This window comes from Suncus etruscus, chromosome 2 (genome assembly GCF_024139225.1).
Source record: "Suncus etruscus isolate mSunEtr1 chromosome 2, mSunEtr1.pri.cur, whole genome shotgun sequence".
Taxonomy (NCBI): Eukaryota; Metazoa; Chordata; class Mammalia; order Eulipotyphla; family Soricidae; genus Suncus; species Suncus etruscus.
In genome coordinates, this window is record NC_064849.1 from 2,058,229 (window position 1) to 2,085,988 (window position 27,760).

Here is a 27,760-nt window from a genome sequence, read left to right on the forward strand (position 1 = left end):
GCGAAGAGAGGCCGAGACGCGCTCCCATTGGCCGCGACCCGGGCGGCGTCACGGGGAGGGCGGGCCCGCGCCCCTCGGGCCCCGCCCCTCGGCTGCGCGCGACCGTGCGCTCGGCCGCGGCGGCGGCGCGTGTCCCGTCCCGCGCCCCGTCGCGCCCGTCGCGCCGTCGCCCCGGGGATGCCCCGCGCGCGGCCCGTCCCCGCCCATGGCCGCCGCCCGCCGCAGGGGCCGCCCGGGCTCCGGCGGCTCGGACGCGGATGAGGCGGACGGCGCGGGGGCGGCCGCGGCCCCGGCCCCGCGGCCCCGGCCGCGCCAGCAGATCATCCACAGCGGCCACTTCATGGTGTCGTCGCCGCACCGCGAGCACCCGCCCAAGCGCGGCTACGACTTCGACACGGTCGACCGCCAGACCTGCCAGACCTACCGCTTCGGCGGCGCCCGCGCGCGCCACCTCGCCATCGACGCCTCGCTCACGCGCCTCTTCGAGTGCATGACGCTCGCCTACAGGTCGGACGGCCGCTGCCGGGGCGCCCCGCCGGCCAGATCCCCCGGGAGCCCTGGCGCCCGCCCCTGGTGCGCCCCGCGAGATCTTGCACCCCGCTTGCAAGCCCCCCTCGGAGCTCTCGCGCCCCGCTTGCGGATCTGCTGCGCCCCCGTGGCAAATTCCCTACAGCTCTCTTGCACCCCAGTGGCAGATCGCCGCACCCCCATTGCAAACTCCCCTCAGATCCCTTGCACCTCATTGGCGGGTCTGCCGCACCCCAGTCGCAAGCTCCCCTCGGAGCTCTTGCGCCCCACTTGTGGGCCTGCTGCACCCCGGTTCAAGCTCCCCTCGGAGCTCTCGCGCCCCGCTTGCGGATCTGCTGCGCCCCCGTGGCAAATTCCCTACAGCTCTCTTGCACCCCAGTGGCAGATCGCCGCACCCCCATTGCAAACTCCCCTCAGATCCCTTGCACCTCATTGGCGGGTCTGCCGCACCCCAGTCGCAAGCTCCCCTCGGAGCTCTTGCGCCCCACTTGTGGGCCTGCTGCACCCCGGTTCAAGCTCCCCTCGGAGCTCTCGCGCCCCGCTTGCGGATCTGCTGCGCCCCCGTGGCAAATTCCCTACAGCTCTCTTGCACCCCAGTGGCAGATCGCCGCACCCCCATTGCAAACTCCCCTCAGATCCCTTGCACCTCATTGGCGGGTCTGCCGCACCCCAGTCGCAAGCTCTCCTCGGAGCTCTTGCGCCCCACTTGTGGGCCTGCTGCACCCCGGTTCAAGCTCCCCTCGGAGCTCTCGCGCCCCGCTTGCGGATCTGCTGCGCCCCCTTGGCAAACTCCCTACAGCTCTCTTGCACCCCAGTGCCGGGTCTGCTGCACCCTCGTTTGAAATGCCCCTCAGATCCCTTGCACCCCAGTGGCAGATCGCTGCACCCCCCCTTGCAAACTCCCCTCAGATCCCTTGCACCCCACTTGCGGGTCTGCTGCACCCCGGTTGCAAGCTCCCCTCGGATCTGCTGCACCCCCTTGGCAAACTCCCTACAGCTCTCTTGCACCCCAGTGCCGGCTCTGCTGCACCCCCGTTGAAATGCCCCTCAGATGCCTTGCACCCCAGTGGCAGATCGCTGCGCCCCCCTTGCAAACTCCCCTCCGATGTGCCGCGCCCCCGTCGCAAACTCCCTGCAGACCCACCCGCCGCACCCCCAGCTGCACTCACCGCGTGGCGTGGTGTTGGGCCTTGGGCCGGGCTCACCCACCTCCCGGGTCCCCCCTTTGTTTGTGGCTCCAGCCCTGGCCCTGCCCAGCCTGGGGAGGCCGCTTGCGCCGCTGGCTGGCGAGAGGATTGTCTGATGAGCCCCATCCCCGCCTGGCCGGCCCCCCCAAGACCCACTTCCTTCTCTACCGAGATGGGACCATTGGATTGTCTTGGGAGGGCACCCCGGTGAGGCTCATTCAGTGTAGCTCCCTCAGTCATGTCCCCTGATGAGCCTGCCTTGGGCCCCCCACCATCTCGCCCACCCTTTGCAGGGTTCTCTGGGTGTCTTGCCTGCCAGAGAGAGTCGGGGGTTTCCAGCAGGCACCTCAGTAGATAAGGAACATTGGCCCCAGGTGGGCAGGGAGTCCAGTGCTCCGAGTCACCCTCGCCCTTGTGGGGGGATCAGGGTGCCGTGTGAGGTCATTGTAGCTATCACTATCCACCTCCATGGACTGAAGCTCAGGAGCTGACCCCAGTAGAGAGGGGGCTTCTGCCTAAGGACCCCAGATGGGGATTCCATCCTGAAACAGTGGAGAGAGTATACTGTAAGGCACCCATCCTTCTTTGTTGTTTGGTTTTGGGACCACACCCGGAAGTGATCAGGGCTCACTCCTTGGTTCTACACTCAGGACCACTTCTGGCGGTGCTGGGGGGACCATGTGGGGTGTTAGGGATCAAACCCCGTGGAAGGCAAGTGCCCTCCCCACTGTGTTGTCGCTCCAGCTCCCCCCAAGGGCTGGGCAAGCCATTCCTCTCTCTGCCTGTGTTGGGGGTGTGAGTTGAGCAACCACCTCCTCTGGGAAGTGGGTGGGAGGCTGTGGGACTGAGGGACAAAGGCTAGAGAGTCCCCCCCAATCCTCCAAGGAGAGGCATCCTGTCTCCCTCCTCTTCCAGGGAATCCCCCCCCAGAGCACTAGGTAAAGGTATTTTTCTCCTCTCTCCCGTTGAACATTAGCTGCGTTTTTTGGGGTGAGGTTCAGTGTTCGGAACGTAGAGGACCTTGCGCTGCTGGGTTTTGAACCCAGGCCTCCTCCCACAGCACAGCCGCCGGGCACAGTCCTTGGCCTGGCTCCCCTACGAACCCCAGCCTCAGTCTCACGCCCCAGCCCTGCCCGCGTCTGTCCAGTCGTTTCCGGGGTGGAGCAGAGGGGCCCAGAGGCAGCGTCTGGTGTCGCCGGGCCAAGCCAAGAGTGATTCGAGCCGCGACCGTCCGTGACAGCCCATGTGGCCAGAATGGAGGCGGACTAGCTGCCCTCGGCCGCCCTGGCCTGCTGGCCTGTCCTGTTCCTGCTCAGCTTTTAGGGGTGATAGAGGGGGGCTCTGCAGCTGTCTCCTCATGAGCCGTTTCTGACCCGTGTCCTTTCTCATGTCAACTTCCTGCCTGACTCCCCCTGGTACATGCTGTGCCTTTTTTTTTCCCCTTTCACTTTGGCTTCCTGTTCGCTGCCTTCCAGCTGTTCCAGATGAGGAACTGACTGCTTTCCCTGGCCCTGCAAAGTGGTCCCGAACTCAAAGCCTTCAACTGCAGAAGGGATGTTTGGGCAGACCAGCTTTGGGCTTTGGGCTGGGAATCGGGTGTTGGAGGACCAATGCTTGCATGCGTGTTAGAGGCCTCGGGGTGATGGCTGATGGCATCTGTCTTCCCCTTTACCGGCCTTCCAGCTTGCGAAACGCATGCTGCGCTGACGGGGCCACATTTCAGAAGGAAGATGCTGTCTTTCCATGATGCACAGTGCGGGTGCTGGCTGGTGGGAACCCAAGCCCCCTTTCTAAGGCTGCTGGGTGCAAGGGAGCCCCTTCCGGTGTTCTGGGGAGAGGCGATGATGTGGACTCAGTTCTCTGCCGCCCCCCCCCCCCCCCGCCTTGTCCTCATCTCTCTGCTCACAGGGTCTTTAAGCCAATGCCTGTGGGGTTTGCCTGAATCCCAGCCCACTTCTGTCTCGGTCCTGCCATGCTTCCCTCCCTACCCCATAAGTGTGCACCCCATCCCCCTGCCACCCACCTACTACTGGCACAGTTTCCCCCTGTAGCTCCCCTGCGTGACCTGGCAGAGAAGTGCTGGTCTAGAACACGCTTCTGGGTTTCCCAGCATGGCTGGCAGGAATGCACGCTGAGTGCCCCCTGCGGACCTGACCCAGTGGGGGTGGTTTTGGTTTCACTTCCCCACACTTCCCTCCTCCTTCCCTTCTTCCTCGGGGTGCTGTGTGGGACGAGCTCAGGGCGCTTGAGGTGGTCCAGCTGTGCAGTCTACGCACATAGACGGCTGCTGGCTGCTCAAGGGGATAGTTGGGGGCACCCAAGTTTGAACCCCCCCCCCAAAGCCTCTGTGGTCTGAGCTGCTGTTTTCCTAGCAGAGAAATGGCCTGTTCAGAAATTCAGAAACTGCTTGAATCAGGGGGGTGAGGGGGGGGGTGAACATTCAGCGAAGGGGCTAGACCTGGGCTGGCTGCACTGTTTTCCCAGATGACTGGCCATGGAGGGGCCTCACCAACAGGCTGGAGGCGGGTGGGAGGATCCCACAAGTAAAGCCTGTGGCCCGGTGAGGCTCCTGGCTGTGTGAGCAGGGCTGAGGCTCCTTGGGAGGAACAGTTGAGGACTGCCAGGGTCATGCCCCCGCCCGGGTCTCATTTGGTACTGCTGCCCAGCCCCGACCTCACCTCCCTCGGGGCCCAGCTGGAAAAGGGCTTGAATTCTGGCTCTGCCTTTCTCTCCGGGCTCTGAGTGCAGGTTTTAGCTCCTGGAATTGGCCGCGAGGAAACGCTTCCCAACCTTACAGCCTCAGTGTGTTGGGGATGAGAACGGAGCCTTGGGAGGAACCTTCTGGAAGGTTCTGGAACCTTCTGGAAGCAGTGAGGAGGGCATGTTGTAGGGGCTCCGTGAGGCATCTGAACCCTAGAGAAAGTCCTTTCAGAGACAGGTTCCCCGTCCCCAGCCTTTGCATGTCCCTGAGAACCACAGAGAGTGACAGAGAGCTGGAGTTCAGGGCGGGGGAGGCCAGGAGAGAAGTGAGCCTCGGGGCTCCCTGAGACACAGGCCCAGGGGAGACACGGCTGTTCCCTCCGTCCGTCCGTCCTCCCAAGGCCATGGCGGAGACTGGAAGAGGCCTCTGCTTTGTCTGCATGAGGGCATGCTCTGGGCACCGCATTGCTGTACCCCCGATAGCCCCAGTACCTCCAGGGACCTCGCCTGACTGCCCACGATGCCCATCCTCCCTCTTCCCCCTCTCTGCATGGCCCCGTTGCAGTGCCAGCTGCCGGGGAGAGGAGGGTGGATCTCGTACTTCAGATTCTAGACCGTTTGGTCGTAAATGAGATTCTCTCTCGGGCATTCTGACACAGTGTGTGATTACAGTCTGCTATTTCGTTCACTTATGTATTTATTTATTTATTTATTTATTTATTTATTTATTTATTTATTTATTTATTTATTTGGGCCTTGCTCAACAGTGCTCGGGGTTTACCTACCCCTGGCTCTGCGCTCAGGAATCACTCCTGGCTCAGGACCTTGTGGGTTGCCAGGGATCGAACCTGTGTCAGCCAGATGCAAGGCAAACAACCTCTCCGCTGTGCTACTGCTGGCCCCTCATTAGAACGTTTTTGTTTTCGTTTTGGGGACATAGTCGGCGGTGCTCAGGGATTACTCCTGCCTCTGCACTCAGAAATAACTCCTGGCAGGCTTGGGGGACCATCTGGGATGCCAGGATTCAATCCACCATCCATCTGCGTGCTAGGCAAACACCCTACTGCTGTGCTATCTCTCTGGCCCCAGATTAGACTTTCTGAGGAGAGCTGGGCAGCCCCTCAAGGAAGCTCAAAACTGTCCTGGGTGGGTGGGAAAGAGTGCAGATGCTTTTGTCTGGGTGACATGAGTCCCCCCAACCCTGCAAGGCAACACCGTCTGGGGAGGCAGGCCTGGCGATGGCCATGGGGAAGGTGGGCTTTGGGCTCTCCTGGCCGCAGTCTGTCACTTACGGACTTATGGGTGACTGGTGCTCGCTCGTTTGGGGGTCAGGTTACTTGGCCATTCCTGACTCTGGGCTCAGGGGTTCCCCATATTCTGTGCTGAAGTGCCTGTGCCAAGGAAAATGCCCCCAAGCCTTCGATGGATGCAGGGTTACAGCGGAAGCCTGGTTGTTGCTGGTCCCCTCCGCTGGCTGGCTGTGGTGTGGTCCCCTGGCCCTTCTCTCCCCGAGTGTTTCTCCGTGCTCCCACGCTTGGCCTCAGCCGCCTGCCTCCCTGCGCAGTGCGTGTTGGTCGTTCTAAGGTTGGATGCCAGGTTCTGCTTGTCCTGCCCGCTCGGCGGCATTCCACATTCCGCAATGCTCACACACACACTTGGCTGTGTGTGGCCAGAAGCTGCAGGCGGCACAGGCAGTGTAGACGGCGGGCCGGCCTGGTTTCCTTTGGGCCCCTGTGGCAGCCCAGGGGTTTGAAGTCCTGCTTGCTGGCTGGACGCTCTGAGCCCCGCAGTGTCCCTTTGGGCCCCTGGACCCTCCTGCCTTTAAGAACAAGTCACTTCCAGCAGTGATAACACAAACTTCTGATATGTAGAACAATTCAGATGGATACTGCGACGGTGGGACCAAACCTGGGTCATGACATTCAAGGCACTGTCGGCCCTGTCCCAAGAGTGATTATAATATCATGGACCCCCAAGAGAATCTCCAGATTATACTTAGAATACTATTTCTTTCTTTCTTTCTTTCATTTTTTTTGTTTTGTTTTGTTTTTGGGTCACACCCGGCAGCGCTCAGGGAATACTCCTCGCTCTATGCTTAGAAATCGCTCCTGGCAGGCTCGGGGACCATACGGGATGCTGGGATTTGAACCACCATCCGTCCTGGATTGGCTGCGTGCAAGGCAAATGCCCTACCTCTGTGCTATCTCTCCGGCCCCCAAACCACTTATTTTTTGGGGGGGGTCCCACACCCAGCCGTGCTGAAGGCTTTTTTGCTCTGCTCAGAGGCAGCTGCCTGCAGTGCTCAGGGACTGTGGGGTGGGAAGTGGGCCCCAGACCTGCAGAACCTGGCCTTCGTCTGCTGAGCCGTCTCTGTACCCCTGGGCAAGCAACGCCAGGCTTTTTGGCTTAAGCACTAATCCATGCTCTGGCATGCCTGAGCCTTGGCACTCTGCTGCCCCAACCAGGGCCCAGTGGGTCTGGTGCCCCAGGAGGCAGCTGCCGCCTGAGCTAAAGTAGAGTGAACTTGGGGGTGGGCAGGGCAGGCTGGGCGAAGGGCGAGCAGGTGTTGACATCGAAGACATCGACAGCCGCTGTCACAAGCCGCTGTCACATGTTGAGCTGCTCGGGGTGACAGCCGGCTCTTCCTTTTGTCGGGGCTCTGGGTCAGCAGGGCCACTGGTTAGTGCAGTGGCCCAGGGATGTGGCGGTGGGGCCTGGTGTGGCCACCCGGCCCTTGCTCAGGGACCCTTCAGGCTCACCCACCCCCCTCTTGTTATAGGGAACTTGAGCCACACTGGCCCGTATGACCCAGAGCTCCAGAGAGTGTAGGTGCAGGAGTGATTCCTGGCAGAGCCAGGAATAATCCCTGAGTGCCGCTGGGTGTGACCCCCCAAAAAAAGGGGGGGCAGAGCAATAGTACAGCAGTAGGGCATTTGCCTTGCAGAAGTCTGATCTGGGACAGACCTGGGTTTGATCCCCGGTATCCCATATGGTCCACTGAGCCTGCCCGTGTGTCCCCCAAAAAATAACCCAAAAAAAACAAAACCAAAAGAAATGACTTGTCAGTAGAGAAGGAGTGTGGTGTTGGAAGAGGCTAGGGGTTATCTGTAGCCTGGAGCATGTTTTTGGGGTTCACTGGTCATCTCCTGCTGAAGACAGGCCCGGCGCTGTCCAGTAATTTCACTGGGGCTCCCTGGCAGGCTGACGGTTCCCCGGAGTTATGTGGGGCCTTGTTTGAAATCTTTTGGTCTTGGTGGAGGCTTGATTTTCCCTGCTTTGCTGTGGGGTGGGTGTCCCAGGCCATGCCCGGGAGTCCTAGAGGGCCCCAGCGGCTCTCAGTCTGTGCTGCTCAGGGCCTGCACATGCCAAGCCTGCACTCCGGCCCCGTGAGCGTGAGCGTCACCCCAGTCCCAGCCCCAGGAACCCTTCCAAGCCTCCACCTGCTGTCTCCAGCCAGCCTGTTTCCAGGCCTGCTGCCAGGGGAATCCCACACCCAGAGATAACCACTTCTCAATTCCCTCTTGTTTATCCTTCCAGACCTTAAGAGCTTTGAGTATGTTTATTTGCTTTTCTTTCCTTTTTTTCCCCTTTCAGCATGGTAAGTGCCTCACCCATAGGTGGCAGATGCCTGTCCCAAGGGTCAGGACTCTTGGTTTTTAGCCACACCCTGCAGTGCTCAGGGGTTGTTCCTGGCTCTGCACTTCGGAATCACTCCTGGTGGGCTTGGGGGACATTAAGAGATGCCGGAGAGATAGCACAGCGGCGTTTGCCTTGCAAGCAGCCGATCCAGGACCAAAGGTGGTTGGTTTGAATCCCGGTGTCCCATACGGTCCCCCGTGCCTGCCAGGAGCTATTTCTGAGCAGACAGCCAGGAGTAACCCCTGAGCACCGCTGCGTGTGGCCCAAAAAACAGAGAGAGAGAGAGAGAGAGAGAGAGAGAGAGAGAGAGAGAGAGAGAGAGAGAGAGAGAGAGATGTCCATGAGCCAACTGGTCTTGCAAGGCAAATCACCCTCCCCCCTGTCCTATATAGCTCAGGTCCAAAGTGTCTGGACTCTATATTCTGTGCTCTGTCCTGGCTGGATTAGTGCTGTACTGTGTGAATGTTCTTTGATCTAATCTACCTGATGCCTGGGAAGAGCTTTGTGGAGACCCTCCACCAGAAACACATTCCTTGTGGGTTTGAGGGGGCACACCTGACAGTTTCTGGATGTACTCTTGGTTCTGTGCTCAGGAATCACTCCTGGCTAGGTTTGAGGAACCCTGTGCGGTGCCTGGCATCGAACCCAGATCAGCCTCTGCAAGGTGCAAGGTGAACGCCTCATCTGCTGTCTGCAGCTCTGGCCCCTCATGGCCTTTGTTTGGTTCCTCTCCTGTTCATTTCAGAGTTGTGTCTCAGGGCCTGTCGCTATCTCTGTTTTATTGTTGTTGTTGTTGTTGTTGTTTTGGGTCATACCCAACAGCGTTCAAGGGTTACTCCTGGCTCTACGCTCAGAAATCGCTCCTGGCAGGCACGGGGGACCATATGGGATGCCAGGATTTGAACCACCGTCCCTCTGCTTGGGAGACAAATGCCCTACCTCCATGCTATCTCGCCGGCCCCTTGGTGTTTTTTTGTTGTTGTTTTTGCTTGTTTTTTGTTTGGGGGGCACTCCCAGTGGTGCTCAGGGGTTACTCCTGGCCCTGCGCTCAGAAATCACTCCTGGCAGGCTCAGGGGACCCTATGGGATGCTGGAAATTGAACTGGGTTCATTTGGCCAAATGCAAAGTAAACACCCTACTGCTGTGTTATCTCTCCAGCCTGCCACTGTTTTTGAAACACAACTTGTCCTTTCTGCTTCAGAAAATTGCCTGTTCCCCCCCCAGGAACCTTTTGATGGACCCCACCATTCTCTTCCACCCTCACCCACAAGGTTTGTCTGTGACAGTCTGAGCAGGCTACCCATGTGTGTGTGTCTCTGTGAGCCCCTGAGCCTGCAGGGGGACGGGACAGGCGAGTGGGGTCTTTGGACCCGTTGGTGGTGTGCACGCCAGATGCTGGTCATTCCGGCTTGCTGGTTTCAGGGCAGATACAGCTACTGGCTGCTCTCCTCAGGCATCTTCTCAGCCTTCCCAGTGGAGTTGGTCCAGCTTCTTGGCTTTTTTTCAGGTGCCCAGAGTCCCTGCCCTGCTGCCCTGGTGCTTGGGAAGCAGGATTTTACCTGTAGGAGCCTTGGCAGACTCTGGTCTGTGGGGTAGGAGCCTGCTTGCTGTATCAGGGAGCCCCACTACCACCAGATCAGTCCCAAGAGCCAGCAGGTGGGTGCTGTGTCTGGGAGCCCACCTCTGCCCTCCTGGGCACGGCCTCCTGGGTCCTGCAGTGATGGGAGCTGGTTGGGCCTGTCCAACACCGCCTGTTCTGCTGTGGTTCCTTTGTTTGCTCCTCTGCTCCCTGCTGCTGGCTTCTTGGAACTGGGGGTGTGTTTCCCCGGCTTGTGAGGCAGCTGCCAGCGCTGATTGGTGAACAAATGAAATGCAGACTGGGGGGGATACTGAGACCTGTGGGGGTGCAGAGAGGTCAGAGAGAGCAACAGCAGACCCTGGAGCTGTGGGAAGCCAAGCAAGCTCCGTCTCTGTAGAGCAAGGCCTTGTTCACCGCCTCGCCCTGCGTGGTGGGGTCAGTGAGCCAAGACCCAGCTCCGGGCCAGAGAGCTCACCTGGTCTTGCTCTGCCAGGTAGCTGAGACGTGACTTCCGTCCCCTTCCAGAATGATGTCACCGAGTTGGCAGTTCCAGTTCAGGAGGAAGAGGAGGAGGGGGGGAGGAGGGGAGGGTCAGGCTTTTCAGCCAGTTCCTGCCAGGCTCCTATTCACCTCAGAATGTGGCCCCTGCTCTGTGTGATAGCGTCTGGGGTGGCCAGTCTGTCACCTGGTTGTGGTTGCCTACTGCTTTGCCCCTGCGCTGGGCAGCCTCCACCAGACCTCTGGGTACTGCCTGGGAGAGCCGGAGCCTCCAGGAATTAATTGGGCAGCTTGCTGCGGCGGCCTCTGCCTCACTTGGCACATGCCCCTGACGTCTTGGGGGACCACCTGTCTGGCCAGCTTCGGGCCTGTGCCGCTGCCTGGCAGCCTCCCTGCCAACCTGGCATCTGTCTCCATCATGGTGGCTTTGCTCAGGCTGCAGAGTCTGTCTGTCTTGGGGGAGCATAGACCTGACCACACGTTTCCCAGCACTGTGGGGGCAGGTCACCCCAGCTCGGCCCTGCTTTTCGCTCCCACGCAGGGTCCCGAAGATGCCACCCGCCCTCCCTGGTGAGGCCCTCTGGGATGAAGGTGGGGGGGCAGTCACCCCATGGTGACAAGCCAGGCTCCTGTTTCCTGGTGCCACGCCACGCTCGAGCCCCTCCCGCCTGCGGTTGTGACGCACGTAAGGAGCGCAGGGAAAGCGCAGGGTGAGGTCCTGAATTCTGGGCCTCGCTGGCTGTGCTCAGGGCTCACTCACCAAGGTTGCTCAGGGCATCCTGTATGGCGGGGTGTGTGTGTGTGTGTGTGTGTGTGTGTGTGTGGAGGATCCAGGTCAGCCACGGACAAGGCAAACTTAATGAACCACTGGACTTTTGCTGCCCTTTTCTCTTATTAAAAATACATATTCTGGGGGCCTGGGGAGATAGCACAGCGGTGTTTGCCTTGCAAGCAGCCGATCCAGGACCAAAGGTGGTTGGTTCGAATCCCGGTGTCCCATACGGTCCCCCGTGCCTGCCAGGAGCTATTTCTGAGCAGACAGCCAGGAGTAACCCCTGAGCACCGCTGGGTGTGGCCCAAAAACAAAAAACAAACAAACAAACAAAAATATATATTCTGGAGCTGGAGAGATAGCACGGAGGTAGGGCATTTGCCTTGCATGCAGAAGGACAGTGGGATCCCAGCATCCCATATGGTCCCCCAAGCCTGTCAGGAGCGTTTCTGAGCGAAGAGCCAGGAGTAAACCTTGCGCACCACCGGATGTGGCCCAGAAACAAACAAAAATCTGGGGTGGGAGGGTCAGAGCGATAGCACAGTGGGAGGGTATTTGCCTTGCATGTGGCCGACCTGGGTTCGATTCCCAGGATCCCATATAGTCCCCCTGAGCCTGCCAGGTGTGGTCTCAAAACAAAAAAATTTGGGGGTGGGGAGCAGGCAGGGTGCTTGCCTGCCCAGAACCCTATATGGTTCCTCGAGCCCACCAGGAGTAATTCCTGAATACTACTGCCTACTGTCGCCCCCCCCAAAAAAAAAAAAAGGGAGGGGGGAACAATTTTTTTTTCAAAGTTTTACTTGTTGGGGCCGGAGAGATAGCACGGAGCTAGGGTGTTTGCCTTGCGTGCAGAAGGACGGTGGTTCAAATCCCGGCATCTCATAGGGTCCCCCGAGCCTGCCAGGAGCAATTTCTGAGCATCGAGCCAGGAGGAACCCCCTGAGCGCTGCCGGGTGTGACCCAAAAACCAAAAAAATAAAAAAAGTTTTACTTCTGGGAATGTAAGAGAACATAAATGTACTTTATTTCTTTTTTATTTTATTGTCAAGGGGTTACTCGGGAGGTGTCAGATCTGTTTTCTGGGTGTTTGCTTCACTCACAGACAGCTGGTGGGCCTCAAGTGGGCCCTGTGATGCCCACACGCGTGATGCCAAACCCAGGAGGGCCTCGGGCCTGGAGCCCAGCGATTAGGGAGCTTCCCTTGCACGTGCTTTCAGGATCATTCTTTGTGGTACTTGTGGGGGGCGTACCACGTGTGTGGGGGCTCGGATTAAACCCAGATCTGCCAGGTGCTAGGGCTCTGTCTTGAGCCCTGTGCGGTCCAAAATTATTCTCTTCTGTAGTGCCGAAGTCTCTTAGCCCTGTAGCTTGTCTGTGCATGATGGAAATCATCTGCAAACACGGCAGAGGGCAAAGGTAGCCAACGCTTGGGAAGATCCGGGACGTTTGGCACGCGAAAGATAAACTGCTCGCAGGCAGCCCAGGCTGTCCAGCAACCCACGCTGGTGATGGGCTTCGCTGTTCGTTCATCATGAGGCAGAAGTTTGCTTCCCCCCTTTCGTGTGGAAATTGGTTTTTGTCACAGGGCCTCCCACCTTCTCCCATCCCACACCCCTTCTCACAGATGCTGTCATCAAAGGCAGGTGTGGCTTTGGGGGGGAAGAGAAGAGTGCAGGCTCCAGAGGCATCTCGCACTCCATTTCGGTGTGGAGGGTGTGGAGGGCCAGGCCATGGCTGTCTGATGAGTCTTTTGTTTGTTTGTTTGTTTGTTTGTTTGTTTTTGTTTTGGGGCCACACCCAGTGGTGCTCAGGGGTCACTCCTGGCTCTGACTCAGAAATCTCTCAGGAGACCTATGGGATGCCAGGGATCCAACCTAGGTCTGTCCTGGGTCTGCCCTGTGCAAGGCAAATGCCCTACCACTGTGCTATCTCTCCAGCCTTTGTCTGACATGTCTTGGGGTCCCATGGGCTCACAGGCTGCCCTGGCTCAGACACCTCATTTCCTCTGCCCTCAGGCCCATGCCTAATGTGGCCACACCCTCTCGTGTGTGGCTTGAGGTGAGTGTTGAGAATGTGCTCATCACACTTCTCTTCCCACTTCAGTTAGTTCCCAGAGCGGAATATAGAAAGTCCAACTGAAGGGGCCCGGCAAAGTGGCGCTAGAGGTAAGGTGTCTGCCTTGCAAGCGCTAGTGTAGGATGGACCTCGGTTCGATCCCCTGGCGTCCCATATGGTCCCCCCCAAGCCAGGGGCGATTTCTGAACGCATAGCCAGGAGGAACCCCTGAGCGCTGCTGGGTGTGACCAAAAATAAAAAATAATAAAAAAAAGAGATCTCTGCAGACCATACCCAGCAGGGGGTGTTGTGCTTGTGGTCCCTATGGACGGTGGGCTCGCCTGGTTCAGCACCTGCACTGGACTCAACTCTTTCCCCTGCGGGCATTGGGGCCTGTTTCCGGCTCCCCGATGGTGCTTGAAGCCTGCTCTTGGCCAGGGCCAGGTGCTGGGGGACAAGTGGCACCAGGGATTGAACCTAGGACCTTCTGTTTTTAAGTCCGTGCTCAGCTCTCTGTGCTCCCTGTGAAATCGCCCCACAGACCATTTCTCCAACCTCAGGTGAATGAGTTCGAAGCAGGGCAGCCGTGAAGAATTAATAAACCAAGCCAGTCAGGAGAGGATCATGGAGTCAGTTTGCTCTTTAGGCTCCTGACTGACTTTTCTTTATTCTCCCAGTACTAATTCAACCATGTGAGGGAGGGGAGGGTGAGATCCAGGTGGGGTTTTACATATCAAAGGGCTCGGTGAGGGGCCGGGCGGTGGCGCTGGAGGTAAGGTGCCTGCCTTACCTGCGCTAGCCTAGGACGAACCGCGGTTCGATCCCCCGGCGTCCCATATGGTCCCCCAAGCCAGGAGCAACTTCTGAGCGCATAGCCAGGAGTAACCCCTGAGCGTTACCGGGTGTGGCCCAAAAACCAAAAAAAAAAAAAAAAAAAAAAAAAAAAAAAAAAAAAAAAGGGCTCGGTGAAAAGGAAAGAGGAAGTTGGGGACCCTATGGGATGCTGGGGATCAAACCGGGGTCCGCCCTGGGACAGCCACGTGCAAGGCAAATGCCCTGCTGCTGTGCTACCACTCTGTCCCTTTCTCTCTCTCTCTCACTCTCTCTCTCTTTTCTTTCTTACTTTTTTCCCTCCTTCCTTCCTTTTCTTCCTTCCTTTTCTTGTCCTTTCTTCCTTTCTTCCTTCTCTCTCCCTTCCTTCCTTCTTTCCTTCCTTCTATCTTTCTTTCTCTCTCCCCCTCCCTCCCTCCCTTATTTCCTTCCTTCCTCTTCCTTCCTTCCTTCCTTCCTTCCTTCTTCCTTCCTTCTTTCTTTCTTTCTTTCTTTCTTTCTTTCTTTCTTTCTTTCTTTCTTTCTTTCTCTCTTTCTCTCTCTCTTTCTTTCTTTCTTTCTTTCTTTCTTTCTTTCTTTCTTTCTTTCTTTCTTTCTTTCTTTCTTTCTTTCTTTCTTTCTCTCTCTTTCTCTTTCTCTCCTTCCTTCCTTCCTTCTTTCCTTCCTCCCTCCCTCCCTCCCTCCGTCCCTTCCTCCCTTCCCTCCTTCCTTCCTTCCTTCCTTTTTTCCACATCCCACTGTGCTCAGGGCTTACTCCTGACTGCTCAGGGATCAGTCCTGGCAGGGCTCCGGAGACCCTTGTGGAGTGCCAGGGATTAATCCTGGATCACACGTGTGCAAGGCTAGCACCTGTCCCCTGCGACTCCGGACCCTGCTGTCCCCTTGAGGCGCCCCTGCACCCCTGTCCTGACGCTCCCCTCACCCCAGCCTCCAACTCCCCACTCCTTCTGCTTTCCAGCTTTTCCAGCCTTTCTACCCTCCTTGCACCAGGGGCTGCCCTGAGGAAGAGGCTGATCCAGGGCACCGCCCCTGCCCTGGCATCCTCATCCTCAGGCTGTGGTGGCTGAATCTGCTTCCAGGTCAGGCTGATTTGTTCCTCTTAGTTTCAACAAACCCCATGCCGAGCTGCTCGTGATGGAGAGATTCACAGCCTGGCACCACCTGGTCCCTGGACATCAGCAAGAGCAGCTCTGGGGATCCCAGCCTGTAGGGCCCGTGGAGCACCCCCTCCTCGGAGCCCACACAGCACTCCTTCCTCAGGCCTGACTGGCCATGGTCAAGAATTGCCATGGGTGTGTTCAGGTCTTCTGAGGACCACTTGGGTACCCCTTCTCCACCCCTCCAAATTCCTCAAGGATTTTAGGGAAGTGGTGGCTTTAGGCTTTGTCCCCAAGCACTCCCCCCAGGCCTCACTTTCTGCTGCCCCACTTCCTCCCTGCCTGTGCCAGATGTTATCACCTCCTTCTGCCTGTTTTCCCAGGAGCCCTGAGCAGGGAGGAGGGGAGCCAGATCGGTGGGTTGGAGGTGACCTTGGGTTTATGGGGCTGGACTAGCTGGGATGCAGGGGCATTCAGCCAGGCTGGGCCAGTACCGGCAGGTTCTGGGGTTCCATCCAGAGTCACCCTTTCTGACAAACGTGTGAGGGCACCCAAAGGAAGCCGCTGCTCAGGTGTCAGTGCTCAAGTCTGTGCCAGCCATCAGGCAGCGGGCAGAGGAGGGGAACACAGGCAGGGAGGAAGGTTTTATTCCGAGTCCCTCATGGAGGACGGCTGATGCAGGCTTTTGTTTCAGGGCTCAGACAAGGCAGCCTTTGGGGCTGGCGAGAGAGAGCCCGGCATACTGAGGACAGTTGGGGGCAGAAACAAATCCAAACAAAACAAAATTTCATACCCGCTGGGCTGTGCTCAGGGGACCATTGGGTGCTCGGGATCAAACCCAGGCTGGCCATGTGCAGAATGAGTGTCCTGCTTGCTCTTCTATCGCTCTGGACCCCAAGGTTAGAAATATAGAACAAGGGACCGGAGAGATAGCATGGAGGTAAGGCATTTGCCTTTCATGCAGAAGGTCGTTGGTTCAAATCCCGGCATCCCATATGGTCCCCTGTGCCTGCCAGGGGTGATTTCTGAGCATAGAGCTAGGAGCAACCCCTGAGCACTGCCGGGTGTGACTCAAAAACCAAAAAAAAAAAAAAAAAAATATATATATATATATATATATATATAGAGAGAGAGAGAGAGAGAGAGAGAGAGAGAGAGAGAGAGAGAGAGAGAGAGAGAGAGAGAGAGAGAGAGAACAGGAACTAGAGCAGTAGCACAGCGGTAGGGCGCTTGCCTTGCATGCGACTAACCTGGGAAGGACCCATGTTTCACCCCTGGCATCCCACATGGTCTCCTGAGCCTGTCAGGAGCAATTTCTGAGCACAGAGCCAGGAGAAATCCTGAAGCGCCACCAGGTGTACCTCCAAAACGAAACAAAACAAAAATAGAACAGAAAAGGGGGTCCCCTGAGAGCGGGGCAGAACCTGCACTGGGTGTGAGGGTCTCGGGCGGCAGGTGAGTGAGCTCTTTGACACCCCAAGTGTGTGGTCGGAGCCCCTGGGGGACCCTGGAATGGGCCAACCTCAGAGAGGCCCTGCTGCCTGCTGGCTGCGGGGCAGCAGCTCCCAGGATTAGTGCCTCTGCTCCCAGGCGGCCCGGGCAGGGGTCAGCGCAGGGGGCCGCAGGGATGCTACAGGCCAAGTGGTTGATGGAAGGAGCCTGCAGTGACTGACGGACAGCAGCCCAGGCCATGGCAATTGGGGGGAGTGAAACCCGGGTCCACCCTGTGTCTGTGGCTCATCACACTTTCCTGTCCCCGATCAGGGTACCCAGTCCAGGTCAGCTGGCCTCTGAGGGTTCCGTGCCTGGCAGAACTGATAGGGAGATGCTGGCATGGCCTGTCTCGAGCCCCAGGCAGCCAGCGCTGTCTCTGCTTTGCTCCTGGCATTGTGGACTCCGGAGTGGCCAAGGGGGTGGGGGCCTGCAGAGAATGGCCAGTTCCCTCAGCTTGCAAGATTCATGTAGTGTGCCGGGTGCCGGTCCTGTTGACAGCTGCTTCTCCAAGGAACTGTAGCCTTCAGAACTCCAGAGGACCTTCAAGTAAGGGTGAAGAGTCAGGCCTTCGTGGGCCTCACTGCAAGGGATTCCAGTGGGCTTTGGATGTTCCTGTGACCCCCAGCTAGGGCCACAGTTGAGATTCAGGGCTTCAGGATTCCATGGAGAATCTTTTCTGTTTTTCTCTCTCTTTTTTCTCTAGCTAACGCTGGCTTTTAGCAAAGGACCCTATGCTTTTCCAGCCTATTTATAGGTCTTGGCTACCTGGCGAATGTTCTCGCAGACTCCGAAAGGCAGCCACCACCAACGTCGGGTTTTGGGTTTCGCTGTTGTTTAAGTAGGTTATGTGACCGATGGAACCTCTGAATGGCTGATGATGGTGATGCGACCCAGTTTGTCCCTGTAGCACTTAGAAGGATCTAGTCACAGGCTCGTCATGCCACTGGTATGCCTTCTGGTGTCTTCTCTGGCCTAGAACCCTGGCAATAGCCTCTCCATCCTTAAAGGGCCTCCTTGCCTCGGCACCCAGCGTAGGGAGGCTGTTCTGGGGGGAGTGAGCTAGAGCAGAAACTCTACTCCCTCTATGCCCAGCTCTTTGGGGTCAGGTGGAAGCCCTGGCCCCGAAACTAAATCAGTCCCATCCATGAATTAGAGGCGTACGCTGGGGCCAGAGCAATAGCATGGCACGGGTAGGGCATTTGCCTTACACGTGACCAATCCAAGTTCGATGCTCGGCATCCCATACGGTTACCTACCCTGAGCCTGCCAGGAGTGTTTTCTGAGCACAGAGCCAGGAGAAACTCCTGAGCACCAACAGACATGGTGGCCCCAAAACAAAAGTGAAGAGTCATATGTAGGGCCCGGAGAGATAGCACAGCGGCGTTTGCCTTGCAAGCAGCCGATCCAGGACCAAAGGTGGTTGGTTTGAAGCCCAGTGTCCCATATGGTCCCCTGTGCCTGCCAGGAGCTATTTCTGAGCAGACAGCCAGGAATAACCCCTGAGCAGCGCCGGGTGTGGCCCAAAAAAAAAAAAAAAAAGAGTCATATGTAAACAGTAAAACCACAATAAGACATTGGCATGGGGCCGGAGAGATAGCATGGAGGTAAGGCGTTTGCCTTTCATGCAAGAGGTCATCGGTTCAAATCACGGTGTCCCATATGGTCCCCCGTGCCTGCCAGGAGCAATTTCTGAGCTTGGAACCAGGAATAACCCCTGAGCACTGCCAGGTGTGACCCAAAACACACACACACAAAAAAAGACATTGGCACATGTCCGGCAGGGCCAGGTTTGATCCGGAGCTTCCTATGTCCCCCGCATCTTGACAGGAGTGGTCCCCAAGTGCAGAGCCGGTGGTAAGCCTTGAGCACAGTTGGATGTGGTGTCTCACCTGCAGAACCAAACCAAGCAAACACCCACCAAAATACGTACAGAGATAAAGGGGCATGCAGAAGGAAGGCAAGGGGGCATATGGGGATGTGGAAAGTGGTCGGGTCGGATAGGAAGGTAGTGGGTGAGTAGGAAGACAGCAGCCAGGGGCTTCAGTGTGGTGACGTTTGCCAACCCAGAATTAACCTCACATGGAGCAGAGTTGACATTTGTTTGTTTTGGACCATACCCGGTTTTGGACCATACCAGGGGTTCCTCCTGGCTCTGCGCTCAGAAATCGCTCCTGGCAGACTCGGGGGACCAGAGGGGATGCCGGAGATCGAACGCATGTCCCTCCTGGATTGGCTACACGCAAGGCCAGCGCCCTCCCCGGCCTCTTAAGTTATAATTTTAAGAAGGATGTTTGTTTGCTGCCTGCACTCAGGGATCAGTTCTTGCAGTGACTGGGGAGTTGGGGGGGGCGCCCTATGGGGTGCTGGTTATTGAACCCAGGTCAGCCGCATGCAAGGCAAATGCCCTCTCCCTGCTGTGCTATTGCTATTGCTCGGCGTCTCTCAGTTGGAAAACATTCATATGAGTCAATGATTGGGGAAGTAGGCAATATTCACGGTTACAGGGAGAGGAAATCAGCATAAGCTTCTCATAAATCCTTGACAATGATAAACTGCGCACATGCCTTCTGGTTCAGCCCGAAGTTTCTAGACGTTTCTGCTCCCAGGAATCATCGGTGCAGCTCTGAAAAGCAACATCCTGCCACTCCGAAGTGTGTTGTCGCATTGTTTATATAGTGGTGATGAGTGTGACCACTTGGGGACCTGCTCTCAGCAGACTGAGAGGGACCCGTTTCTCCACCTCCCCCCCCCCCCCCGCCTCCCTGTTGTCTCTGCTGAGCCCCCCTCACACAGGCATGTAGAGATGCTCACATGTGTCCTCCCACCAGTGCTCGCATGGACTGTGCGCAGTGGTCCTCCTTATTTATTTATTTATTTATTTATTTATTTATTTATTTATTTATTTATTTGGTTTTTGGCCACACCCGGAGGCACTGAGGAGTTCGTCTCGGCTCTGCACTCAAATCAAATCACCCCTGGCAGGCTCAGGGACCTTACAGGATGCCGGGTATGGAACCCAGGTTGGCCGTGTGCAAGGCAAATGCCCTCCCTGCTGTGTCCTCCCCACTCCGGCCCCTGCCTCCTGCCTTTCCAGTGCCGAGGAAGCAGGGAGCCACTGGGGCGGAGGTGCAGCAAATCCTGTCTCGTGCCGGGCGGTGACAGTCAGGCCTTCCAGGGATTGCTAGAATCAGCACAGTCGCACCGTGACTCGCTCTTACATCCTGTCTGTGGCCGGCATGTGCCTGCACGTCTCACGCCCTCACCTGATGCTCAGTTGAACGTTTGGGAAGCCACCGAATGCTCCCGTTTGCCCAGAAGCTATTGCGTTGGGACAGTTGCAGCGGGAGTGGGCAGAGTCGCTGCTCCTGGGCTGACAACAGCTTAGGAAGTGGGTCCTGAGGAGGTTAGGAGAGATGGGGAAGTGAGCTGCTCCTTTGACCAGAGTTGCCCATGCTCCATCCACACAGATTCTTTTTTTTTGGGGGGGGGGGGCACACCCAGCAGTGCTCAGGTTTACTCCTGGCTCTGCGCTCAAATTACTCCTGGCAGGCTCAAGGGACCATAAGGGATGTGGGAGATCGAACCCGGGTTCGTTCTGGACCATCATACGCGAGGCAAACACCTGTTTGATGGCTGTGCTATCACTCCAGTCCCAATTCTTGACTCTGAGCACTGCTCAGGTGGCAGAGGGGGCCAAGGCTGCTACTGGGGACACTTTGGTCGGCCGGGCCAGGTAGTTGGCTCCATGCCTAGTCCAATGCTGCAGGGCTAGGAGGTGCTCGGGGTCCCAGGAGTTCTTGGGCTGGGCGCTTATGCATATGAGAATTTGTACTCTGACTCCCAACCCAGATCTACCTCCCAGTTCATCACAGATTTTGCTTTGCTTTGGGACCACACCTGGCGATGGTGGGCTCGGGAAACCTTTGGGATGCCGCACTTCGATCCTGGGACAGCTGTGTGCAAGGCGGATGCCTTCCCCAAAGTACTATCGCTCCGGCCCTGCAGATTTTGTTTCTAGTGCCTGGGCCTTGTCTATGCAAGGCAGGTGCTCCACAACCATGCTCATCCCAGCCATCCGTGACTCTTAGAGGCTCTGCCTGACTTTCTTGCGGGAGGAGAATGGGCTGGGATTCGACGAGACTTGTTGGTCGGTACCTTCCTCGAGGACCCGTCGCTATTGGGTTTGTCACTTGGCACAGCTAGGCCGTCCACATCTCCCTGTGGCACTGCAGCCCGTGGCCATCTCCTCAGGCACCGGTATCTGGGAAACAGCTCCCAGAGAGCCAGCGTGTCCCCTGCCTGCCTAAGCAGCCCACGGACACACGGAACCTGCGGGGCTGCCCCTGTGCTGTGGGTGCTATGGGGTTGGGGGCCTGTGGTAACAACAGAGTTCGGTCTTGAACAGCTTTGTTCGAGCAGCCTGGGTGTAGGCGGAGAGTTGCTGCCGTCTATCACAGCCCCACGGGCAGACAGCCTGGGAGTGGGACTGACAGATTTGGGAAATGGGGGTGAGGTGGTACAGGGTGGCCTCGGGCACCATGATGACGGATGGATGGATGCTTGGCACCTTTCTGACTTGGAGCTGCAGGAGGCCTCGAAGATGGTGACACAGACAAAATGTGGGGGGAACCATGAACCCCACCCTCAATCTCCCAGTCCTGTTTCTCCCACAGCCCCCACCTCCTCCTGGCCTGAGGCGTGTCGTGGGTCCTGCTGCGGGATCCAGTGGCACTTGCAGAGGAAGCTCTGATCCCCCAGCTTTGCCTGCCTTCCTTTCTTGCAGCGGGAAGTTGGTGTCTCCAAAATGGAAGAATTTCAAGGGCCTGAAGCTGCAGTGGCGAGACAAGATCCGGCTCAACAACGCCATCTGGCGGGCGTGGTACATGCAGTGTGAGCGCTGGGGAGCAGCCCGGGAGGGGAGGGGAAGGGAGGGAAACCAAGTCATGCTCAGAGAACTGGGCACACACCGCCCGTGAGGTGCAGGCCGGTTACGCCTTAGGAGTTGGCCCAGGAGGGAGAGGACCGACCACCAGCCTGGAGTCGGGAGCCAGGTGGGTGGCCAGGGTCCTGGGTCATCAGCTGTCCAGGTGGCCCCAGAGGCGCAGGCCAGGCCAGCTGGTGCTGGCGGGCCCTGGGGCTTCTGCGGGTGAGAGGGGCCCGGCGGGTTCTCCTCTCGAGAGGACCTTCTTTCTTTCTCTGAGGTCTTGTTTTTCAGGGGAAAGAGGTCAGCAGGAGGTGGGGGGGTCCTCACTCGTGCTGCCCCCCTTCCCCCCAGATCTGGAGAAGCGCAAGAACCCCGTGTGTCACTTTGTCACCCCCCTCGATGGCTCTGTGGATGTGGACGAGCACCGGCGGCCAGAGGTAACCCCGTTCATTTCCTGAGCTGGGCTGGGTGTGTGTCCTGCGCCCCTAAAGACCTGAGCAAGCTGTGGGGCCTGGAGGAAGGGACCCCTGGTCAGACTGGGCTGCCACCAGCCAGCCTCTCTAGGCCCTTTAGAATCCAGTGGTGCAGGAGGGGCCGGTGTGATAGCACATTCATAGGGCATTTGCCTTGCACACAGCCAACAACGGCTAATTTTTGGAGACCTGGGTTCAATCCCCGGCATCTAATAGGGTTCCCCGAGCCTTCCAGGAGTGATTCCTGAGCACAGAGCCAGGAGAAACCCCTGAGCACTGCCAGGTGTGACCCAAAAACCTAAATAAATAAATAAATAAATAAATAAATAAATAAATAAAATATACAAGTTTAAAAAAAGAATCTGGTGATTGGGAGCCAGAGAGAGCAGCCCTGGGAAGGGCTTAGGCTTGCATATGGCTTCCCTCCAACCCTTCCCCCTGTACCGCAGAGAACAGCAGGAGATTCGGGCTCCTTGGGAGTCCCAGAGCTGGAACAACCACAGAATGACCCATGGTCTCGGAGCTGGGTGCAAAGCTGTCCAGTAGCGAATGGGAGGGGAACAAGTTGGTTCCTGGATTTCCCGTCTCGTGGGTTTTCACACAGTGTCTGTGGTTCACATGCGGAGCTCAGGTGCTTCGGTGTCTGTGCACTCTCCAAAGGGTGCTGGGACCCTTCCTCTTTCCTTCCCTCTGGGCTCCTGTGTCTGTCCAGTGGGGGCTCCGCTGAGGGGGTCTCCTGGCCTCCAGAAAGGAGAAACCATGCGGGAGCTCACAAAAGGGTCGTTCGGAGCAGTGGGCACCCCGGGATCTGACGAGGGCTTGGAGCAGAGACCCAGGGTGGTGCCTCGGGCCTCCCTGTGGAGGAGGCAGGGAGTCTAAGCCCCAGGGTGCCTACTGGCTGCCAGGCTGGTGGCGCTTCCCCACCCAGGCCACACCTTCTGTGATTCCCGTGTCTGTCTGCCACAGGCTATCACCACGGAAGGGAAGTACTGGCGGAGCCGGATTGAGGTCGTCATCAGGGAATATCACAAGTGGAGGACCTACTTCAAGAAAAGGGTAGGGTGGGGACCGGAGCACTAGCACAGCGGCTGGGCATTTGCCAGGGACGGACCCTGGTTTGATTCCCTACATTCTGTATGGTCCTATGAGCCTGCCAGGGTGATTTCTGAGCACTGAGCCAGGAGTAACCCCTGAGTGCCATTGGGTGGGGCCCAAACACCAGAAAAGAAAAATGGGGTAGAAGCTCGGCACTCTGAAACACAACTAATTTTTGGAGGGCTTTATCACCCGTGTGATAAAGCTGGACATAAAAAAAAGATAAAAGGGTAAAGGAGGGAGCTCCAGGTAGCTGACATGGGGCCCCAAAGAGCACTTGAAGGAAGTCCTTGGGCCAAACATACCCTGAGCCCCTAAATGAAGCCTCAGCACGGGCGGGTGACCCCACTGCCCAAGGGACCTGGGTCCACTCAGGGAGGAGGGGCCAGGGTTCCATCCCCCCAGGCCTCCGGTCACCCTGTCCTGTCCCCCCTCATCTCCTCAGCTGCAGCAGCACAAGGATGAGGATCTTTCCAGCCTGGCCCAGGTGGGTGCGCTGCGGGGCAGGGGGTGCGTCTTCTCTCTCTGCCACCTCCAGGACTCGGGGTGACCGTGGGCTGTGCCCTCCACTGACAGGACGATGACATGCTCTGCTGGCCCAAGCACAGGGAGGGCTGGAAGACCCCGGTGCCCATGGAGGAGGACCCGCTGCTGGACACGGACATGCTCATGTCGGAGTTCAGCGACACCCTCTTCTCCACGCTCGCCTCGCACCAGCCCGTGGCCTGGCCCAACCCTCGGGAGATTGGTACGTGGATGTGTGCACGCTCTGGCATCCCTGGCCTTTCTCGGGGCGGTGTCTTCTTGGGCAGAGGAGCTGCAGGGCCTCTCCTGGGCCCGGGTGCTGCTCCGAGGCCAAGGGCTGCGTCCCGTTCTTGCAGCTCACCTGGGCAACGCGGACATGATCCAGCCGGGCCTCATCCCTCTGCAGCCTAACCTGGACTTCATGGACACCTTCGAGCCTTTTCAGGGTGGGCATCGTCCGGCCTGGCCCCACGGAGGGAGGAGGGAGAGGGAGGAGGACCAGGGCTTTGCTAGCTTGGCCATTCTTCACCCCTGCCCTGCCTATCCTTCACCTTTCCTCCTCTCCCCTTCCCTCCTCTCTCCTCCCCTGTCCTTTCTCCCCTTCCTTTCCCCTTTCCCCTGCCCTCCCCTCCTCTCCCTCCCTCTGCCCTCCCCTTCCTATTCTCCCTCTGAGATTACCAGCTGCAGCTTACTGGCGCTTCTTTCTGGTGGCAGTGCTCCCTGTGGGCAGCAGGAGCGCTGAGGAGCTGGCTCTGCCTGACCCCACCCTAAGTGGCCAGCAGCCACTTCTTTTGTTTGTTTGTTTTGGGTCACACCCAGCAAGGCTCAGGGGTTCCTCCTGGCTCTGCGCTCAGAAATCGCCCCTGGCAGGCTCAGGACCATATGGGATGCATGGGATCGAACCCATGTTCATCCTGGGTCGGTCTCATGCAAGGCAAACGCCCTACTGCTGTGCTGTCACCCACCCCTGCAGCCACTTCTGGCAGTGGGTCCAGCCTCAGCCAGGGGCCTTTTGTGCCCAGCTCTCTCGAGTGGGTATCCTGAGGCAGGCCGAGGATGGCGGTCCCTGACTGACTGCTGTGCTCTCCCTCAGACCTCTTCTCATCAAGCCGCTCCATTTTCGGCCCCGTGCTGCCCACATCTGCACCCACACCTGCGCCGGATCCCAACAGGCCCCCCGAGCAGGTAAAGCCTGGGGAGGAGGGGTTGGGCACCACCATACATGCTTGTGGGGGGCCAGTCCAGCTCAGGTCAGAGCGCCTCAAACCTTCCCAGCACTCAGTTCAAGTTCCAGGTACAGGGGCCATGGAACTTTGAGGCCTTGGCCTGCGTGGGGTCTGCAGGGACCTGGTGCAAAGGGGCACAGTGATAGCGAGGGACACACCAGCCGCCATGGAGGCTTCCTGCTCCAAGCAGCCAAGCTGGGGTCTGGGGACACTGTTCTGGATGGGGTAGCCTCAGGCAGACAATGATGTTGGACAGGGTGTCTTGGTTCCTAACGGAAACACGAGCCCCACAGAGCCCCAGCCCAGACCCCCCTCCCTCAGACCACTACCCATGTTAAGAGATCTGGAGCTGCTTCCTTCGGCACCCTTCAAGGGGACTCTCGCCTCCCTCAGACCCCTCAGGGACAGGTCCTTCCAGTGCAGGGGGGCCCACTCAGGCCACAGCTTTAACACCCCACCATCTCCTCCAGGAGAGCCTCCTCCCGGCCGTGGGCCTCCCCGATGGTCTCATCACGACCCCTGCCAACGCCTCGTTGGACTCCCCAGAGCCGCAGGGCTGTGGGCATACCCCCCAGCCTGAGGAGCCCTTTCTCCAGGCCCCAGACTTCGGCCCCACTGCACCGCCCCTGAGCACTCCCCCGTCCTTCATGCCCACCTTCTCCCTGCCCCTGCTGTCGCCCAGCCCCGGCCCCGCCGTGCCCCCCTCCGTCATCACCCACACGGCCTCGGCCACGCTCGCCCACGACGCCTCAGCTGCCACCTTCAGCCAGAGCCCGGGCCTGGTCATTGCTGCGCATCAGGCCCCGACTCCCTGCCGCCTGGCACTGCCCCCAGGCACTCGGCCACCCCCCACCGGCCCGCCCCAGCCCCCATTGACCTTTGTGCACCCCAAGCCCGTATCCGTAACGGGGGGGAGGCCCAAACAGCCTCCCAAGATAGTGCCTGCTCCCAAACCAGAGTCCGTGTCTTTGGTCTTGAAGAACGCCTGCATCGCCCCAGGTGAGGCCACCGAGAGCCGGCGACCCCCACATCCTCTGTCTCTGGTGAACTCCACATTCCCTGTCCCCTGGGACTGCCACATTTCCTGTCCACGGGGATCCCCCTCCCTGAAACCTACCACGCACGTGAGGCCAAGGCTGTTTCTGACTCCTCTTCCTCGGCCCCTCAGCCCATCCTGAGACCCCACTGTTCTCTGTCTTCCTGGGTTTGGGACGGACCCCTCCAGGGAAGGTGTCCCAGAGGGCGGTGGCCGGGGCTGGGCATTAGTCCCACCACATCGGGTCCCTCCCTTCTGTGGCAGCTTTCTCAGGACACCCCCAGGCGGTGATCATGACCTCAGGCCCGCTGAAGAGAGAGGCTGTGCTCACTGCACCCGGGTCCCAGCCCAGCGTCGTTCTCACGCCCGCCACCCTCGCCAGAGTGAGTTCCAGGTTCTGCTCCCCCACCCATCGCCGCCAGCCCCATGGCCGCTCTGCAGCACCCAGTTCAGCGCCTCCCCCATGTCGCCACAGGCCCCTGGAGTCCCGGAATTCCACAGCGGCATACTGGTGACGGAGCTCGGCCCCAGCACTGGTAGCCCCCGGCTCTTTTCGCCAGGCACTGGCACTGTGCCCGACCCCCTGGTCAAGGGCGAGCAGACCCCTGCGGTGGGCCCCAGTGAGTGTCCCCAGGTGACACCAGCTCCTGGCATCCTCCACGGCCACTAGGGCAGGGCCCCCCGCCCCCCGTTCCCCCCCTGTGAGCTGCTACCTGACCCAGAGGAGACCTGAGTCTTTGTGCCCCCGAAGCTGCCCACTGTGACTTCCAAAACTGGGTGTTTTCCCCCTTGGCGCTGAGTACAACTCTGTGTGGGGTTCTGTGGATGGGGAGGAGCCAGGGCTCCGGGTACCCTGCTGTGCCCCACAATGCCTCCTCTCCTCCGGACTCCCCCGTGGTCTCGGGACTTCCAAGAAATTCGTCCTGTGCCCACAGCAGCCTCATCCCCGGGCCAGAGCAGGGACTGACAGGAGCGGCTGGTGGGCAGGCCTGGCCCAGGGGTCTCCCTCAAAGAGCTTTGTGACCTTTAGTGAGGACATTCAGGGAGTGAGTCGGGACACACGCAGCTCAGGTGGAAGAACGGAAGTGGACGGGCCCCAGCCAGCCGACACGCAGGGATGGGGGAGCAGTCCAGGCTGCTCCTCCATAGCCCCCGACACTGGGCCTGGGCCGGTGGGCAGGGGCGCTCAGGGCAGCTGTCCTGAGAGTCTGTACCTCCAGGCCGTGACTGTACCGGGCCTGGACAGGCCTCGCCCTGCACTGCTGAGCAGAGCCCGGGCCCTCAGTCTCCCCAGAACAGCTGTGCAGGAAAGCCCTCGGACCCTAAACATTCAGCTGCGCTGAAGGTGCCGTCTGGGGAGATGGGGAGGAGGTTCTTCTGGGCAGTGGGGGGCATCCTCCGGGGATCCCATGCCAGGCCCTGCCACCGGGTGGGGATGCTAAGGTCCAGGAGGCCTTAACAGCCTGTGGCTCCCACAGAACCGGCAGATGAAGCACATTTCTGCTGAGCAGAAAAGACGCTTCAACATCAAGATGGCCTTCGACACCCTCAACAGCCTCATGTCCAATAACGCAAAGCTGGTACGTGGACGTCGCAGGCCGGGCCGGGTTGGGTCGGGGGGCGCCAGGGGCGCCGCCTCAGGCTGAGGCTGACATGCTGTTTTGCAGACCAGCAACCCCATCACGCTGCAGAAGACGGTGGAGCATATCACCAAGCTACAGCAGGAGCGCAGCCAGCTGCAGGAGGAAGCCCGGCGACTGCGGGAAGAGATCGAGGAGCTCAACGCCACCATCCAGTGAGCATGGCAGCTGCTCTGCCCTCCCTCTTTCTGTCCCTCCTCCCACCCCCTCCCTCCCCTCCTTCACTCCTCTTCTCACCCTGCTCCTTCTTCCCTCCTCCTGCCCCTCCTCTCTCCCACCCCTTTACCGAGCCATCCCTTGTGCCAGCTCCTGCCAGAAGCAGCTCCCGGCCACCGGTGTTCCCGTCACATGGCGCCAGTTCGATCACATGAAGGACATGTTTGATGAGTATGTGAAAAGCCGGACCCTGCAGAACTGGAAGTTCTGGATCGTATCCTTGGCTCCTGGGACTTGGGGGGGG

The 27,760-nt window shown here is 58.7% G+C and overlaps 2 protein-coding genes across 2 annotated transcripts in view; one reads left to right on the forward strand and one right to left on the reverse strand.

The window, feature by feature from the left end:
- The window catches only part of CLIP1 (CAP-Gly domain containing linker protein 1), a 315,265-nt gene that overhangs the window by 114,795 nt on the left and 172,710 nt on the right, over positions 1 to 27,760 (reverse strand). The gene's annotated exons all lie outside the window — the stretch shown is intronic.
- The window catches only part of MLXIP (MLX interacting protein), a 28,677-nt gene continuing 1,122 nt past the window's right edge, over positions 206 to 27,760 (forward strand). Inside the window, exons 1-15 of the mRNA XM_049768226.1 lie at positions 206 to 507; positions 21,165 to 21,271; positions 21,657 to 21,742; positions 22,745 to 22,834; positions 23,319 to 23,360; positions 23,450 to 23,621; positions 23,755 to 23,844; positions 24,492 to 24,583; positions 25,095 to 25,623; positions 25,925 to 26,043; positions 26,136 to 26,280; positions 26,881 to 27,005; positions 27,139 to 27,240; positions 27,328 to 27,455; positions 27,607 to 27,730. Of these exons, the coding sequence (XP_049624183.1) occupies positions 206 to 507; positions 21,165 to 21,271; positions 21,657 to 21,742; positions 22,745 to 22,834; positions 23,319 to 23,360; positions 23,450 to 23,621; positions 23,755 to 23,844; positions 24,492 to 24,583; positions 25,095 to 25,623; positions 25,925 to 26,043; positions 26,136 to 26,280; positions 26,881 to 27,005; positions 27,139 to 27,240; positions 27,328 to 27,455; positions 27,607 to 27,730 (2,253 nt within the window). The remainder of the gene's footprint in view (positions 508 to 21,164; positions 21,272 to 21,656; positions 21,743 to 22,744; positions 22,835 to 23,318; positions 23,361 to 23,449; positions 23,622 to 23,754; positions 23,845 to 24,491; positions 24,584 to 25,094; positions 25,624 to 25,924; positions 26,044 to 26,135; positions 26,281 to 26,880; positions 27,006 to 27,138; positions 27,241 to 27,327; positions 27,456 to 27,606; positions 27,731 to 27,760) is intronic.